General features: G+C 43.3%; 1 protein-coding gene and 1 long non-coding RNA gene across 4 annotated transcripts in view; one reads left to right on the top strand and one right to left on the bottom strand.

Annotated features, from left to right (window-relative positions):
* Positions 1-17355, bottom strand: part of hdac4 (histone deacetylase 4) — a 126479-nt gene that overhangs the window by 14921 nt on the left and 94203 nt on the right. For all 3 annotated transcript variants that reach the window (XM_086265811.1, XM_086265812.1, XM_086265813.1), the window contains 10 exons: positions 14213-14485; positions 13056-13242; positions 12600-12733; positions 11748-11850; positions 10598-10644; positions 7270-7377; positions 5346-5401; positions 5075-5162; positions 3866-3985; positions 3673-3770 (listed from right to left, as the gene is read on the bottom strand). In XM_086265811.1, the coding sequence (XP_086121937.1) occupies positions 3673-3770; positions 3866-3985; positions 5075-5162; positions 5346-5401; positions 7270-7377; positions 10598-10644; positions 11748-11850; positions 12600-12733; positions 13056-13242; positions 14213-14485 (1214 nt within the window). The remainder of the gene's footprint in view (positions 1-3672; positions 3771-3865; positions 3986-5074; positions 5163-5345; positions 5402-7269; positions 7378-10597; positions 10645-11747; positions 11851-12599; positions 12734-13055; positions 13243-14212; positions 14486-17355) is intronic.
* LOC147312044 (uncharacterized) lies at positions 15341-17275 on the top strand. The gene is made up of 3 exons (XR_015125301.1): positions 15341-15467; positions 15582-15702; positions 17195-17275. It is a non-coding gene; the product is annotated as an uncharacterized LOC147312044 (long non-coding RNA).

Below are 17355 nucleotides of genomic sequence, written 5' to 3'. Positions count from 1 at the left end.
GCTGGCAGCGTTTCAGATGAAAACGTCAGGCCGAATAGGATGAAAAACAAAGTGAACTTAATTGAGTAAAGACATAAATGAAGAGTGGATGAATGAGGCGAAAGACGTGACATACTGCATCTTTTTTTTTTGCTGTTTTCCAGCCTTTCATATACTTCAAGTCAGACAGCCGTAAACAACACAAACGTGTACACGAGCAACACAGATAATTATGTTTGGATTTATGTTAAATTAAAAAGGACTTCTGCTAAACCCTCTGACTAACTGCTACATTTATTTAAGCATACAGCCTTGGCCCATTAACATTTGGGGGCCATAAAGACCCCACACTAAAAGAAGCCTGCCACAGACGCTTATGTGGCCTGACACACGACTTGGTGGGAAACCTTGACTGCCGAGGATATGCCTCAACCACCAAGGGCTCCTCCACCCTCTCCCCTCCAACCTTGAATACAAACAGCAACTAGTTCTGGTCACAATGCTGAAAACTGCTGGTGTCGACAGTTCCACACCCCACCCCACTGGAATAATATCCTGACATTTAAACAAATAAAAAGCCGCAGTGATCAATTACCAGGCTGGCAGAGAGGGAAGTAAGTGGTTTTGAGAAGGGGTAATTGTGCGTGAATCAGAGGCTATGCACGCTGAGATGAAAAAGACTTTTTGTTAATTAAGGGAGGGGAGAGTTTACGACTGAGCCGTAAGCGATGGGACATCCTGACCAAAGAGGCTGAAATCTAAACCACTGCTGGCTGTCTCCCAGTTACATTTAACTACAAATGCAATTACTTGACAGCTATGTGGTCTAAACTTTTGTTTAGCATTGTTTGGCTTACCTAGCAACAGGTGCAGCTGAGTCTGCATGCACAGAGAGCACAAAGGAATGCTGAATGGCTGTTGCACTTCAGCTATGAGATGGCTTTAATAAGAATACTCAAAATAGATGCAGCGGAGCTCGGGAAAACAACGAATCCTACACTTCCTGTTTCTGCAAGCCAGAATAAGCCTGGTGACATCACTGGGGGTATTTTCTCAGTCTTTTCAGAGAGAAGGAGCTCCTGTCCACAGAGTGAGGAGCATTCCCTCAGCTGTATGAACAGATCTCCATGCGTAAAATCTGTGGAGGCGAACACATATCTTCGATTGGCACCGCTTTAAAAGACTTGACCATGCTCAACCTTATAATGCACACTCTTTTTCATTTACTCTGCTCCAAGTAATTTCTCCTTGTCTGATTCCAGTGAGCACTTTTAGTATTTGGCACATGTCACCCAACATGATATCAAATGTGCACACTCGAAAAAGTTAACGCGGCAATAGGTCTCGGCATAGCTGTCATTTATTTGAGCCAAGAAAAACTTCCTCTCTCGGGACTACACATCTGTATGTAATTAATCTAGTCCTGAATTTATACATTGCCAGATCTTGATTATGCCCTGTGATCCCATGTACTTCAGCTTTGTAACATGAAAAGCAGTACTGTCATGTACAGAATATATATATAAAAAAAAAGTATTACTATCCTATCATTTTGTATAGGATGACTGGCTCTGGTCTAGATGAAAATGCCACCAAATTAGATATTTGTAAGCTTTAAAGCTCAGAGAAATTCATTCTCATGGGGGAAAAAAAGGAAAGAAAGATCCTTCAGAGGGAGCAGCACTTGTCAAACCAGCAAACAAAAGGTTAAACTGCAGGCTTCCCCCCTTCGTTCATAAAAAATGAACAGGAGAGCAGGAGAAGAGGGAGAATAAGAGAGCGAAAAACTCACACACGCACACTTACACTTCAAAGCCCTGTCATCTGGCTCTGCGGAGAGCTGGTTTGAATTAAATTTAATTCTCCTCCTCTCTCGTCTTTCCAAGTTCATGGCAAAAAGAGGGGGGTGGGTGGGATGGGAGTGAGAGAGGAAGAGAGAGAGAGAGACGGGGAAAGAGACGGTGCTTCTGGTTTTCATTAGGGCCAATTTTCTTATCTTTTTTCTCTGTGCTTTCTGGAGGCTCAGACTTGATCCCCTGCAAATGCAACGTGGCACAGGCCAGAGGAGGAATGGGAAGGTACTGGCTGCAAGGCACGCATCCCCTCCTCAAGACAGAGAGAGGAAGGAAAAGACCAAAACACACAAGTAATAAGAGTGAAAGAGCAACTGTGTTCACCAGGTGTTTATTTTGGGTTGTAGATGTGTGAGCAAACAGATATGAAAGGTGTGCATTTGCACATCTGTTGCACTGTGCACATTTTGCACACAATCATGCAAATTTGAATCAGGGCATGATGCATTTGTTTGACAATGAGTGCATGCATGCGTGTGTGTGTGTGCGTGCATTTGTGACAGATCTATGACCTGCGCACAGGTTTGCTGGTGCCCCCGTGGGGCATATAAATTGTCCAATACCTCTGGAGCCTCTGGGAATTAATGGTGACACGACCTGAGGTTCATGAACACCAAGCTCCTATTCTGCCTCACGCAAAGAAGGCTGAATCGCAATCGCATTAACAACCTCAGCATGCACAGGCTGATATGCAAATGCACGTATCTGTGTTCATCACTCCAGGACAAACGCACACAAAACAAGGGCATAAGAAAAGTTGATCCAGATGACAGCAACACTTTTAGTCCAGTGTGCGTTAAGAGTGTAAAATTAAATATTAAATAATTGTAAATGAGAAAAAAAAAAGCGTGAACTCTATTTTCTGAGGCAAATTCTTAATCACAGGAAGCCAGAGTTTGAGCGAAAGTTCCCTTTGGTTCAGTTAACTGTGTTTTCATGATTATATTTTTGGAACTATTCAAGAATTTCTAAAACTTGAAATGAGTGTGCAGGGTTAATTCTTTCCCCTCCTAACGCAAATAAACATATAAATACAGAGTTATAAAAGTAATAACTTAGTAATTTAAGGTCTTCCTAATGGTCTCTTGTGCTGTTAGTATTGGAGAGCTCTCAGTTATACTCATCTCAACTGTCAACACAGTCATTAACATTTAAAAGGTGATTTAATACAGAGCACGGTTACTAGTCTCTTTTTGTGGTTTTATTTATTTATAAATTCCTGAGAGTAGCACGTCTATGATGGTAGAGGGAATGAGAATGAGGCAGCAGCTACTGACTTCAGTCATAGATTATAAGTAATAGCTGCAGTATGACATACATTACGTGGCTGTCATCAACGCAGATGCAAAGAGCAGGGTAGAAAGAGGAGGATGAGGAGGAGAGAGAAGAATACAAAGGAGAGAGATGGGGAGCGAGAGCACCCTGGGTTCTGGGGTGCATTAAGAAGCTAAGGTGTACTTCCGGGGGATTGCGTGCCTAAAGCCGCGATGAGCCAGTGGCCTGTTGGTTTGATGTGTCGGGCTCGGGCCAGATGGACAGACAGTTGCAAACATGGACTCATCTTCAAAGAGCGCTGGAACCAATCCAGGCCTTCTCCTTTCCAGCTGTGTGAACTAAAAATGTATGAGAGACAGGTACATGTCTGCACCGAGTGCATGCCTGTATCTGTGGAAGCTTATGTATAGTTATAGGAGCGCGCCTAACGGGAATCAGATGGGATAAGGGTGAGCACCATAAGTTCTTAACAGCTACCAACAGGTAATTTGTTACACACTGTACTTCATACTCCAAGGCTATGACAGGAAGAGTTAGACTGCAGTGAGTGACATCACTGTCTTACCTGAATGCAGCTAGATACTCTGCATCCCCCATAGGAGGGTCCAGTCCCCCAGTAAAGGCCATGTTCACGTTAAAACCTTCACCTGCTCCACTGCCCACCTAGGAAGCGCAAACACACGTGACTGGGTTTGTTACGTGTGGGCTGACCGAAGGCTGGGTCTGAAAGGTTTATTAAAAGCATTTGTCGTCTTTACCTCATCGGGTGCGCCACTTCCCGGGAAGAAATTCCCATCATCGTAACGATGCAGGGACAGGTAAAGGACACTGGGGTCAGCGTAGAAGGCCTGCTGGGTTCCATTGCCATGGTGGACATCCTGGAAAGATTATAATGGGCATTTTTTTATTAAAAAATAAGCATATAATAATATTTTCAGTGTAATTATCCTTTAAATCTCTTCGGTCAAAGAAAAACCAAATACCAGGGGCACATAGAGACTGCCTCGTCATTAAGACGGATTATGATGAATAGGTTTGAGGAAATTAATGAGATTCACAGAAACGGGACCATCAATCTCTGCACCTCCACTTGGACCAGCTGACTGATGCAGAGAGAGAGTCCTATACTGCCAGACTATATCATCTCCTTCCAGCCTGTTGCGATGTCACAAAAGGATTCAGCGCGATTCAATAAAACACTCGACTTCAACAGCTGCTCACTTTTGCCAAAAGCGTCAGTTATAAATGACCTCATTGTCTATGTCTATGAATGCTACAGTACACAATTTCTAAAAATGTCCCGGCGGCTGGAGGCGAGTGCCATGACAATGAGCCTGCACTCAGCATCCCCCTGTGACAGACAGAGAGGAAATTAAAAGGCCCTTCAAAGGCTTTGGGGAATGGCCGTGACCAGCCAGGGATGCCACTGAACAGCACCGCTCCTGGACACGACAAAGGCTCCGTCATACCTTCGTATAAATTTTATTTTTTTCTCTGTGAAGAAAAAAGGGATAATATCTGACCCAAATAGCCAGACAAGAGCTCAGTTTGCGGCTGCTATGTTCATAGCCCGTCGCAATTTAAAAACAAGTGGAACAGATAACATAATGAGGATTTTTATATTTTTACTGCCTCATAAATCTAGCAGCTATTTTCTTTTCTTTGTTAATAGAAGTTAGTGAGACGTTTGTGCCTTTGTCAGCTGACAGTCTCTTTCTTTCACACTTTATGGTATAAAAAATTATTTTAAAGTAGTTATGCAGAAGGGATTATTCTGGGATGCAACACGAGCATAAAGAGAAACAAAGAGTAGCTAGCCAACGTTGTCAGTTTCTCTCTCAACTCTTTGTCCTTCAAGTGAGAGCAGACGTCTACCGTGCAAGAACCTTGAGCCACATCGTGTCTAATATTGTACCTGTGCATACAGGTATGCTGTCATGTAACAAACATCCCACTGAGAAACTCACCCAGTCTACGATGAGGATTTTACTGACATTGAGCCTCTGCTGCAGGAGCTTGGCTGCTATGGCGACTGAGTTAAAATAACAGAAACCCCTGAGGATTGAACAAAAAAAAAAAAAAAAAAAAAAGAGAAGAAGACAGCAACAAAATGATGACATTTTAAATTTTATACTCATGCTTAAGCAATATTATTTGCATCATGCAGTAAGTGCTGTATAAAAAGTACAGAAACACTAAAGTAAGAGGAAAACAGCTTTGTAAGATGAGATTACTTACATAGGTGTGCTCTCCTCAGCGTGGTGTCCAGGGGGTCGAACGATAGCGAAGCCATTCTGTCGGCAAAAACAGATCACAGATGACACGCCTGCTCACTTCATTTAAAAGACTAGTAAAAAATAGTTTCACAAATCCACTGCTGCATGCAAAAACCCACACATGGAAATCCATAAAGACTGCGCTTGGACAGTTTCTTAATTGCTTATTTAACGTGGGGGCTTGGGATAGTGGGCCTACACAGGCTGAATTAGCCCCTCGTGTGGTCCCATGGACAGGTGTCCAATCCATCACAGGGCAAACACAGAGTGACGCATAACCACACACTCTCACATTCATACTTACAACTCATCACAAATTAACCTAAAAAGCATGCTAACACAACTGGACTATAACAACGAACACATTATTTTCCCAGCATCGCTATTTACCCCGTAAGGACGAGTAATGTGTCGATGAACAGAAAGAACACAAATACATTCAGAAGTATTAAAATCTATTTCTGTATTCTAAAGAATACAGATGTTAGCTTCTCCCACTGAAAGTGCATGCGTGTCCTCACGGGAACAATGAGTCTGTTAAGGCGAGCTTTGTCAAGGCAGGACTCCGAGCAATTGTTTTTGGAGGGTCCCAGCGCAATGTGGGGACATTAGATAGATGTTTGAGCTTATGTAGAGCGATTGCAAACTGGACTAATGATGTTGAGTCAGCTGCAGCGGATTAGCAGCCAGCCGGAAGATTACTGTAGCGACAACTGCCTCTACTGGTTTCCCCACACACGGTTAAAGAACTCTGTACGGTACCATATGTATGTGAGCGAGTGAAGTTTCTCTATACAAAGAAAAAAGTAATTAAATTAAAACAGACGTGGGGGGAAACAGAAAGTAGAAGCCACAGAGACAGAAGTGTGTGTGTGTGTGTGTGTGTGTGTGAGAGAGAGAGAGGGAGTGTGAATGTGTGCCTTCAGTAGATTTATGGCTTTCTGTGGAGTTCATAGAGTTGTTGGTGCAGGTGGAATGTGGTCATTTGGCCATGAAGGATCCTCGGAGAACCGTCTGCATGTGTGTAAGCATGCGTGCGTGTGTGTAGGTGTGTGTGTGCATGTGTATACAAGCATTAATTTGAGGGTAAGTCAATACCAGCAAACTTTAAGCAGGAAATCACTCAAACTAAACTGTGTTGTTGTTAATTGTGCAAAGTGATGCACAATCACTCATGCCCACTCAACATGATGGCAGGATGCTAGCAACCCCACCCAAAACTCAGCTGGGTATCAGCATGGTGTGCTACTGTTTCTTGCTGAAGAACGTCACGAGATAGTGTGCTATACTGGTGCAAAGCTAACGCTAACCTGGTCTGCAGGTGGCTTTGGTGCAACACTTCTAAAGGGGGCCTGTTAATGGGGACTGCTGGCGCTTGCGGTGCGTGTGCACCGGGTCTCCCTGCTGGGTTCAAACAGCAAGCCGCCACCGCCACAGACGCACGAGTCTGGCTGGGATGGGGAGAGGCGGGATGGGGTGGGGATGTCTGTCTGGGAGGTGCGAAAGTTGGTTCTGGAACTTTTTCCTTGTTTTTTTTTTTTTCCTTTAAGGTGTCTGGAAGTACGGCCGGATAGCACATTACTAGAGGTGACCTGATATAGTGCTCTCTTTGCGCTGGGCCTTGTTCTGTCTGTAAGCCTATGTGACTGGAACTCAGGTGGAAAATCGACTAGAGCAGTAAGACCTTAACAAGGATATTAAAATCAAACCCCTCGAAGTTGGAGGGGACCAATTATACTGCAGAGTCCATTTGAGTTACATAGCATTTAAAGGTTAACGCACATTTACCCGCTCCTAAAGGCCACAAGTGCTCCAATGCCTAAAAATACACTGCAGCCCTGCAAACAGCCATGACTAATCGAACTCCACGGAGCATCCAAACCAACCTTCAGTTCTCCCGATGCTACTTTGAAGACGAGCTCCACCACAGAGCCAACAGCCAGACGCGCTGCGCTGGATGAATGGACTTCATTCCAAATGGTGTCGCTGTCCACCTGCCAACACACACAAACACACATGAGGCCTTGTATTGTTTAAATAACATTTTCAAACGGAGCCAAAATATGCAACTTCATACTGTTTTCCACTTATCTATTTTTTGCTGGTGTTACTGACAGCACTTGAGTGGGGCAGAAGTCGTAAAACTGAGCACATTTGAAATCATTTAGCTTGTGTCATTTCACAGCATCAAAGTTACTCTTTGAAAGTTTGTCTGCAGCGGTGCAAGAAGGGCTGGAAAATTTATTCACTGTGAGGAAAACAATAGAGAGAAACACTACGAGACATAAAATTGGAGGATTCATCGCGCTGTGTATAACACAACAGACTTTCTAAAAATCCCCTTGATCCGTAAGGATATGACACTGTAACTCCGCACTCCAGAGACCAATCAAAGACTTAAGTATAATATGATGAAAACACAAAAGCCTTAATTAATAACAGGTTAAGCAGCAAATTTATAGTAAGTTGTCAGTTTATACGTCAGTTTTAAGGTTAAACCATATAGAGGGGTTTTCAGGCAAACAACACTCATTACGTTTACAGATATTTAGAGACATTCCATAATTTATCCACCTTAAAATATTACACGACAAAAAAAAACAAACTGTAAAAGGCCGATTAAAAAAAAAATTTTTTTTTGGTATAGAACATGAGGTTTTTTTTTTTTTTTAAATGACTAAAATGTGCGTGTGTGTGATCATATCTTTGTGGGGACCAAGAAATGGACGTTTACTATACGTGTGAGGACCAAAATCCTGGTTCCTGCAAGTCTGAAGGCATTTCTGAGACTCAAAATGTGGCTTTAGTGACAGGGTTACAATAGGGTTATGGTTAGGTATAGGGTAAGGGTTAGGCATTCATATATCATGGTTAGGGGTAGGGTGAGGGGATAGGGAAAGCTTTATGTCAATTAGATATACCCATAAGATATGAATACCCGACGTGTGTGTGTTTGAGCATGCTTAGACACAGGGCAACTATTCAGTGGTCAAGCCTGATTAATGCAGAAGCACGGGCAGCGCCCCCCCCCCAGCCCAAATCACTACAGTACCTACACACACATGCATACAAGCCCAACTGACCACAATAGTATGTGTGATTGATTGTACGCAGAGGGCCACGCACAGGATAATATACACACCCTCCATCAGGCATGGCAGATACTGCAGGCAGATGGAGCACACGATAAACACAGAGAGAAGAAGCTGGCTGAGGAAAAGAAGAAAGTGAAGGCCTGTGTGTCAGTGTGTTTTGAACCGTGCACACATGTGCAGAGCGGCCGACGCCAGAGCTCTAAGCGAGGCTTTCCTGATGTAAACCTGGGGGTCTTTGAATATGTTAACTTTAACCTGCCAGTCGCTCGCCCTTTCATCCACGCCGCTGGCCTTTCAGTCAGTCAACTGACCGAGTGGAACATTAACCTTAGCCACCCAGTCAGATCCTCGGTCCTTCAACCAGTCAGCGAGCCGAGCGAGTCGACAGCCTTTCAGGCAGCCGCCCCCCTTTTCCTCCGGTCTCCAGTGACGAAACTGATCAAGGCCGGATGATTACTCCATAATAACATCCACGGAGAAGAAAAGGGGCTCTTTTAAAGTTGCGCCAAGAAAGAATTTGTCATGAAATGAAACTGTGGAGCGCTCAACATACACTAAAGATACTAAAAAAAGGGGGGAGTGAGGAAGTATGGAGTGCATTGTTGATGAGTGACTAATGGAACCCAATGTGAAGAGAGGGGAACGCGGTGTAAGTGGATGACAGTATGTAGTAGCCGAGTCAATGACTGAGCGAGCGAGCAAATCAAGAGTCAAGTGAGTGAGTGAATGGGAAACTGAATCATATATACAAGTCAGGTTAATGAGCGCAAACAGATGCTGCTCTGAAGCAGCGCGAGTGCTTTATTATTTCCCATGTTGATGTTTAGTTTTGCCTCGAGCCTGGAGGGGGACACAAGCTCGTCGGGGAAAAGTGAAAGGGAAGTGGTGTGTGTGTGCATGTGCGTGAGTGTGAGTGAGTGTATGTGTTAAAGGCAGAAAATAGCGGGAACGTGCTGGTATGACAGAATGATGGTTCTCCACAGGCTGACAGCTTAATTTGAACCCCCTTCCTCTGCAAGCGAGTGAGTGTGTGTATGTAAGACTTGTATGTGTGTGTATGACAGGAAAACAACAATTTAGTCCCATTTGCCATTATAAAGAGCAGAACGGAGCAACGCAGAACTCCGGCTTTTCTTGTTCCCACCGCAGCAGCAGGAGTGGTGGCCCCAAAGGAGGCAAGAAGAGGAGAAAGGAAACAGAGGTATGAGGAGATGAGGAACGATGTAGAGAGATCAGGTATGTGGCAAGGTAGGCATGATGTAGCCTTTCAAATGCTCAATATTGTGAAGACAACAACAAAAAAAGCATGGAAACACACACACACACACACACACACACACACACACACACACACACACACAAACAGGTGCACAACTGTTCCAATGTATCAGTTTTCAGATACATTATCACTTCCAACTTGAAGCAGCCATCAAAATCATTGCCTTAGCACACAAGAATCCCCAAACACAAACTATGCAATGCACACAAACAAAGTCATACCCCCTGCCCCACACACACACACACACACACACACACACACACACACACACACGCACGCACGCACGCACGCACGCACACACAGCTCGTAACATCTGGTTACAATTACTAACACGGCGGAAAGGCGAGCAACAGCTTTTGTTGCCTCTGGTCCTTGAGGGGTGGTGTTTGTGTGTGTTTGTGTGCATCTGCGTGCTAGTGTGTCAAGGCTGTGTGTGTGTGTGTGTGTGTGTGTGTGTGTGTGTGTGTGTGTGTGTGTGTGTGTGTGTGTGTGTGTGTTTGTTTGGTGCAAAGAGAACAAATGGGACCATTATTTAGGCAGGGGGCAGAATGAGTGGGCGAAGGAGACACTTATTATACTGCTATTTGATAAGGCTGAAACTATGCTTATTTGCTTCATTCCAGAGTCTGATGGAGTTGTGCCAGATGGGTATTGATTAGACTAACAGTGTTGTAAAAACACAAGTGTCTATTACAACAATTTTCCACTGAATAAACCAGTATGACTAACAATGGCCTTTTCCAAGAAATATCAAGAGCGCAAATTACAAATACTTAATTAGACAGTGAATATTTGGAAGATGACTTAAGCATGAATTAACAAACAGAGTAAGTGACTTACCCCTATGCCTCCACACGGCAACCTCACAAACATGGGATTTACTGAACCTGAAGAGAAAGAAATGAAGTGAAGAATTAGAAAGAGAGAAAGCAAAAGTGAAAGGTTACTAAGGGAAGAGGTTGCACTGCAGACTCACAGACACCCTTAAAACCAACTATTTGACTTTGTGACCTTATCTAACAGCAATAGTACACAAGGGCATGCTTTAATTAGGTGAGGTGAAGAAAAAAAAGTATCTGCTTGACCTCTCAATCAAGCCTTCTTCAGGAAAAAAAAATCTAGATTTGGCCAGAGAGGGGTCAGTTTGTCACTGAAGAAGAAAATCAATAAACGTCACATTTCTGACATGTCTGAAAACAAACTAAGCTGACGTAGTTACTGACCCCGAGTGAACTCTTTTCAAATGTGTGCTTACACTTTTAATTTCCTTTCAAACAAAACAACATCAGCTTACTTTATTATTTGTAATTTCTTTTGAAATTAAATCTGAGTGCTTAACATAATCCTAATCCAGAGTTAAACACTACACCACTAACAAATATTTAATATAGTGTGAATACTTTAATTCCTGATTAGCCGCCACCTTTGTGGTTTATTCCTTTACTCCAGCTCTTACTGTAGGCTATCCCACTTGTACGCTGAAGCTCACACAGGAGTATCTGGTAAGACTCCTGTGTGAGCAGTAATAATAAGAGGAATTTATGCCTCCACTGAGTGAAAGCGAAGATCGCCACTGGGGCTCGCCCCTTTGATTTTTTCACATAATGCAGACTACTTCACTACACCTGCACTTTAAGGCCAGACATAAGTGACTAAGCAGCCTGCGAGACTTTTAGTTTAGCAGCTCTAGTTGGTCCTTGTCTTATCGTAACACCTCTGAGGACTTTATTAGAAGGACCTTTAGTTATGATACGATTTAAGCATTAGAACAGATTCCTTTAAACGGACCCTGCAGAGTCAGGCGGTCAACTTCAGACTTGTGAATAAATGCATGAAACGCTACAATTCTCAAAAACCCAGTAAGTCTTAAAGCATCCACAATTTTTTTAGACTAAACTAATGAGTAATCTAGTCTAGGAGGTGAAGCAGTGCACGCTTGGAAAAAGTGTGTTTGTGAATGTGTGAATGTGTGTGAGGAAGCATGTCTTACTGTCTAGTTTCTGCCGCAGCGGGTTAGTTCCATATAGCATGACGTGGGCTTCAGAGTGGACTGTTTGCAACTCCTCCAATGAGGCCTTCCTACCACGGATACACTGAAAACAGAGAGGAAAAAAAAGATACACAACTTCTGATTAGCTTTTCATGCTCCGCATTTAAACTCCCCGCAAAAACAGGATAGGAGAGCAGAGTTCTGCAGAAGTTTTATCATATTGTTAGTCCGAAGAAATAATATACAGGGCGTCCCAGTGTTGTCACTGAGTCAGTTTAATATTAGATCATATTCGAAACCTCAATGTGAGAGTTTTCACCTATAAGGACAAACGTTAAAAGAAGTGCATTAACACTGCCTCCTTCTGGCTACGACAACAACCTGCAATAAAGTGGTAAAACATCACTGTCAGGGGAAAATAACACAAACACTAATATATGAAACAATTTCCAATGACACAACAACAAATGTGCTGTTTTTTTCTGTTTTTTAAATTTGGGCAGGTGTGGTGGGTAGTTTGATTCCTGGCCTGCTCCATAAGTGTTCTTAGATGAGATACTGAACCCGGAATTGTCCCAGTGCACCTGACTACTTTAGAGGGTGTGTGTGCGACAGATGAGTGTATTATGAATGTGAGGGAAAACATATGAGCGTAGCTTCTTTTTTTTTTTTTTTTTTTTAGCATCAATCAAACAGGAGACGACTGCATAAACGTCAGTGAAGTTAACATTTGCTTTCTCAACGTTTCCAAAGACTGACAACGATTCTTATTGTTTGCCTCTGAAAGCTAAATACTCATGTACATTTTCTAATTGTCCTTCAATAATAACACAAGTCTAACTTTGTCTTTACCTCACAGTGCGCCCTGAGGCCTGTTTCCTGCAGTCGGGACCAGATGCTCTGAATGCGGCCAGCGTGCTCTGGATGACTCGTTGTGCTACCACATATGCACTGGTGCTTCTGCATCAAAGACTCATACACAAGACCTGGGAAATTCACACACCACCACGCACAAACATATGGGTGATTATGCACCACTGACAACAAGGATAGAAACAGCTGTCACGATGACATTTTACGGTCACACCATAAGACGTGGTGTGATTATCATCTATTGCACCTGCTTCTTCTAAAGCAACAGGTTATCATTGTGCAATAAGCAAAAACCCTGTTTAGGATGTTTAAACACTGCACACAGCTACTCACTCTCTGCATTGTGTTTGATTACTGTGGTGCTCATGACAATAAAAAGCATCACTGCTGTGTGTGTGTGTATGTGCAAAGAAATAATTATGTAACTCAGCAGACCTGTAGTGAATCGAGGTTTGGCTGGCGGCTCCTGCACGACCATGGGGAAGGAGGAAGAGGCTGGCGATGACTGAGCTCTCGACAGAGGCCGGTGGCCAGCAAAATTGGCCGAAAGCCCGGCTGCTTCCATCGAGGCTTGGTAATTCCTCAACTGGTGGATCCGCTGCTGCTCTAAGAGCAGAGCCTGCTGCTCACAAACACAGACAGTGCAATATTCAACAGAAAGCTGGGCTGCAATATGAGTTTCCCACCAGAAGATGGCACCAAATACCAACATCTTCCTACTTGCTATAGCGCCCAGTTTAATCAGCTTCCATAAAGAGATTCCTGTTGCAAAGAACCAAACTACATTTGGTTGTTGAAGCAACATTTTCTAGCTGACATAGTGCCAAACATGAGTGTTTCACATTAAGGCGTCATAATTATTTTAAACTGCTTACAGAAAAGAAAAGTTATTATGTAACTATTTATGTAATTGTTTTCAAAATGATCTGTAAGCACCTGAGTGGAATATTTCAGTGCTCGCTAAGCAGTCGTGTTTTCCTGCTCTGATGGGTGTGTCTGTCTACACTATGGGCGCCATGGCGACAGTGAGAGGAGTGTCTGATTGAATTTGGCTGAGCGGACAGCAGGGATGTGGCCAAAGAGAGACTGCGATGTACAAATTCACGTGTAACAGAGAGATTTGTTGCTGCTAACAGCTTTTACATAAAATACTTGCACGTGTATGCCCGCATGAAGTTGTGCTACGGACTAATTTCGAGGATATTTATACACATATTATACTGGAAGCGGGTTGGGTAGTCAGTCCAGTCGGGAGGAAAGGCAGATCAAACAAATGTGGAGTGTAATGTTTCAGTCACAAGAAGCTCCATCTGTCACTGCTATCAGTGTGTTGTTCAGCCCAGCTACAACCACTTACTGATTACTGTAATACAAAAAGAATCCTCCATACTGTGTAATCGCTGCCAGTTTGAATCATCATGCACATATATGAAGACATTATGTCAAACATATGAATCTGACACTGCTTTTAGAGTCATGCAAAAGAAGAAACTTTCTCCCTTTTTATAAATGCCAGATTAAACTTGTGGAATTTGAATTTCATGCCCAGTCCGTCTTTTCCACTCCAACTGGTCCCCGCCATTCGTGCTTACCTGTCTGAACAGGAAGTCCTGCTCAGCCTGCCTCTCTCTTTGCTCCCTCTCTTCTTGCTCCTGGGGATCCGGAGGCTCCTGCTTGATGACCACCCCACGTAGCAACCCCGTCTCTTGCCCAGAGGTAGGAGAGGAGGACGATGATGACGAGGAGAGCGCCTGGTGCTCCCTAAGCTCCTCCTCCGTCTCTTCCGGGTGACTCTGGTGTTGCCTGCCTGGTCCTGAGGCTCCCGGGCCTGCAGCTGAGGCCTGATCGCCGGGCTTGGACATTATCTAGAGGGCAAAAAGACACGGCCAGGTCAAACTTTTGACGCAGTGATTTGACGGTGTTATGCATGTTTTTAGAGGAAAAACTGGAACACTTTGGACATAAAAGAAAATATTCACATAACATTCGGCCAAGATTAGGGAGTCAACTGATGATGTTAGGAGCCAGTAACAGAAAGACGTTCCAGAAAACAGAAAAAAGACAGAACCGAGAGTTTCAAAAGCATGAAGGGAGGAAAGCACTAAGGAAACATCAGGGACAACATGCTCCAATTTAAAACTACACTTTGGATGTTTTTCATTCCAAAAATAACTGACTAATCAGTCCGCGTACAAAGTTAATGAAAACAACCTTAGATAAACCCACCAAAAGCTAACATTAGCCGGGGCTTTTGACTTTTTGCACACACAGAAATAAACCACATCTGTACTCTGGATTCTGATAGGCTAGTTATTTGTTTTCAAACTAATGATATAATCTCCTGAGACTATGGATGAATTTTACTGCTAAGTTCGTCGTGTCTGAACATGTAAGAGAAAAGAAAAAGCGAGGAAAGAGAGTGGAAGCACCGCAGAGGGGGGATTGTAATAATCTTGTTTTGGCAGCTGCCCTCGTCCCTGTCGTCACAGACCTCAACCTTGATGTGCAGGTCATGATTGGACAGGACCACTGTTTGTGCCTGGAACACACACACACGGCTGGCATATTGCCCAGGGAACAGTCCATTGACGTCAGAGAGAGCAGGCTCTTGCCTCATCCCAGTCCCTCTTCTCCAAACAAACTCAAAACACTCCTGCCACACTGACTCTCTTCCTTTCTCTCTCAATTTGTTCTCTTTCCCTCTGTCTAACCCTTCTTCTTTTACAGAGGAAATAGTGGCTGGGACGTGAACCATAAGGGGGACAGACACTAAATAACCCTGTTAAATCAGCTGGAAGAGGGAGAGGAGAGACGGGGTGGTGGAAACACTTGATACACTCGGACTCTGTGCGTTTATTTCTCTCCCCTAAGCACACCGCTGTACCGCCATAGTGGCACACAACAAGCTCAGGTTGGAACCATTTCAAGATTCTTTCATTCATTTCTTTCTTTCTGCTGCAGAAAAAAGCCAAAAGTTTTCAGGAAGACCCCTTTTTCCTGCTGACTTGACTGATAGATGCAAATAGGGAAGGGAAGGAAGACTGCAGATGAGTCAAGAGGTGGATATCCAAGGGTGAAAAGGGTAAATGAAATAACTCCTGCCAACAGGATATTTCTACATAATAGTTAGCACCACTTTTAAGAGTCAAATGGTAGGCGTTACATGCATCACTGGAAACATATTCGTCCCACGCTGCTAACTTTAGTCGCGTATTTTCCCACGTCAAACAGAAATATAGCAGATATTAAAACCAGCTCGCAGCAATCAATATTTCTTGGGGATAATGTTAAATTCCTCATTAAGTCTGATCTTTATGAGGCAAAAACAAAACAAAGGCAATGAGTAACTACGGAGTCCGCTGGGGGAACTTCTCCAATGACTTCCATGGTGCAATGATATTAGGCAACATTAAAAAGCAGGAAATGAATAGACACCTAAAATAGCACTGTCATAATCCTGCTTTGCGGTTAATGCAGGAGCTATAATTACAGTCACAAATATCAGGATAACAAGTCACACACACGGCAGTCAGACACGGACGGCAGGAGAACAACTACACCATTCAGTAGCTCGAGGTTTTATTCATTAATCTACTTCTGTGCATGACTTTGGTAAAATAATACACAGCACTATAGTAACGCTCAGCGATCATCACACGCCAAAGCATTTTCTTGTTGTGGTCTAAAGCTTAAAGTCTAGCTCTTCAGGTGTTCAGGTGATATTTTGAGTAATGGACTCAGGTTACATTTCTTGCTGAAAAAGGGCAGATCGTTAAAGTTAAAAGTGCCATTACAGCTTTTTAAAGCTACGCAGAATGGCTCCAGTTAACTAAACAACCACCATCCTTTTTCTGTCCTGCGTCTTTTAACAACTTCATGCAGTCACTGAACTCCTGCCTCTTCTGAAAACCTCACTGGACGCCTTTTATTTAATCCTGTGTGATAATTCCACTGCTATATGAAGAGGAAATCATCAGGTAAGGGATTGCTTGAAAGTCTCTCCGAGGCCCGTCATGGACACCACACACACAAATACACAATTGTCATCCCTTCAAGCCACACAGGAGAAAATAGGCTGCGAGTAACCACGCCAACCCAGGGAAATAAAGCAAACTGTACAAAGACCTCAACGTTCCAGCAGCTTTAAATCCAGTATCTGTTTCCCATGAGGCAAGTCGGGAAAGCAGTAAGCTACAATTAGACCCTAATAATAATAAAAATGAACTGACTTAATTGGAAGACTTATGTAGCAGAACTCAACGCAAAATTACACAGAACATTATAGCTCATTATAATTGCCGACAAATAACCTAATGGGATTTACAGAAATTGCCACAAGCTTTGGTGACTTTACACTTGTTCATTTTTATGCATATATGTTGTTCTGGTTGTACCGCAAACTTTGGCTGCTGATTGTTAGTGATTAGTGGGCAGCTCCTCACCTCATCCTCTGTGCAACTCAAACCATTTTAGTTCCAGTCTCCCTCAGCGCCTCCGTCTAATATGCATGCTTTGTCCGTCTCTTCCTCTTACTAGTGTATAAATCTTTATGTGGGGAAAAACTCTTTCTGCAGATACATGTTCAAGCCTGATCCCCAACCTGAAATATTGAGGTGACATCCACAACAAGAAAGATTACAGGAGGATGTTTCTGGTAAGTATGACACTCACTGCTTGCTTTTTATGTGATAAAACTATTGATTTAGTATCTTAATCATATATAAACAATGGGGGA

Source organism: Aulonocara sp. 'chitande type north' Nkhata Bay, linkage group LG16, assembly GCF_057382095.1.
Source record: "Aulonocara sp. 'chitande type north' Nkhata Bay isolate Kocher_YH1m ecotype deep benthic linkage group LG16, A_spYH_male_GT1.1, whole genome shotgun sequence".
In the NCBI taxonomy this organism is placed as follows: Eukaryota; Metazoa; Chordata; class Actinopteri; order Cichliformes; family Cichlidae; genus Aulonocara; species Aulonocara sp. 'chitande type north' Nkhata Bay.
This window is presented reverse-complemented; position numbering and strand designations above follow the sequence as displayed.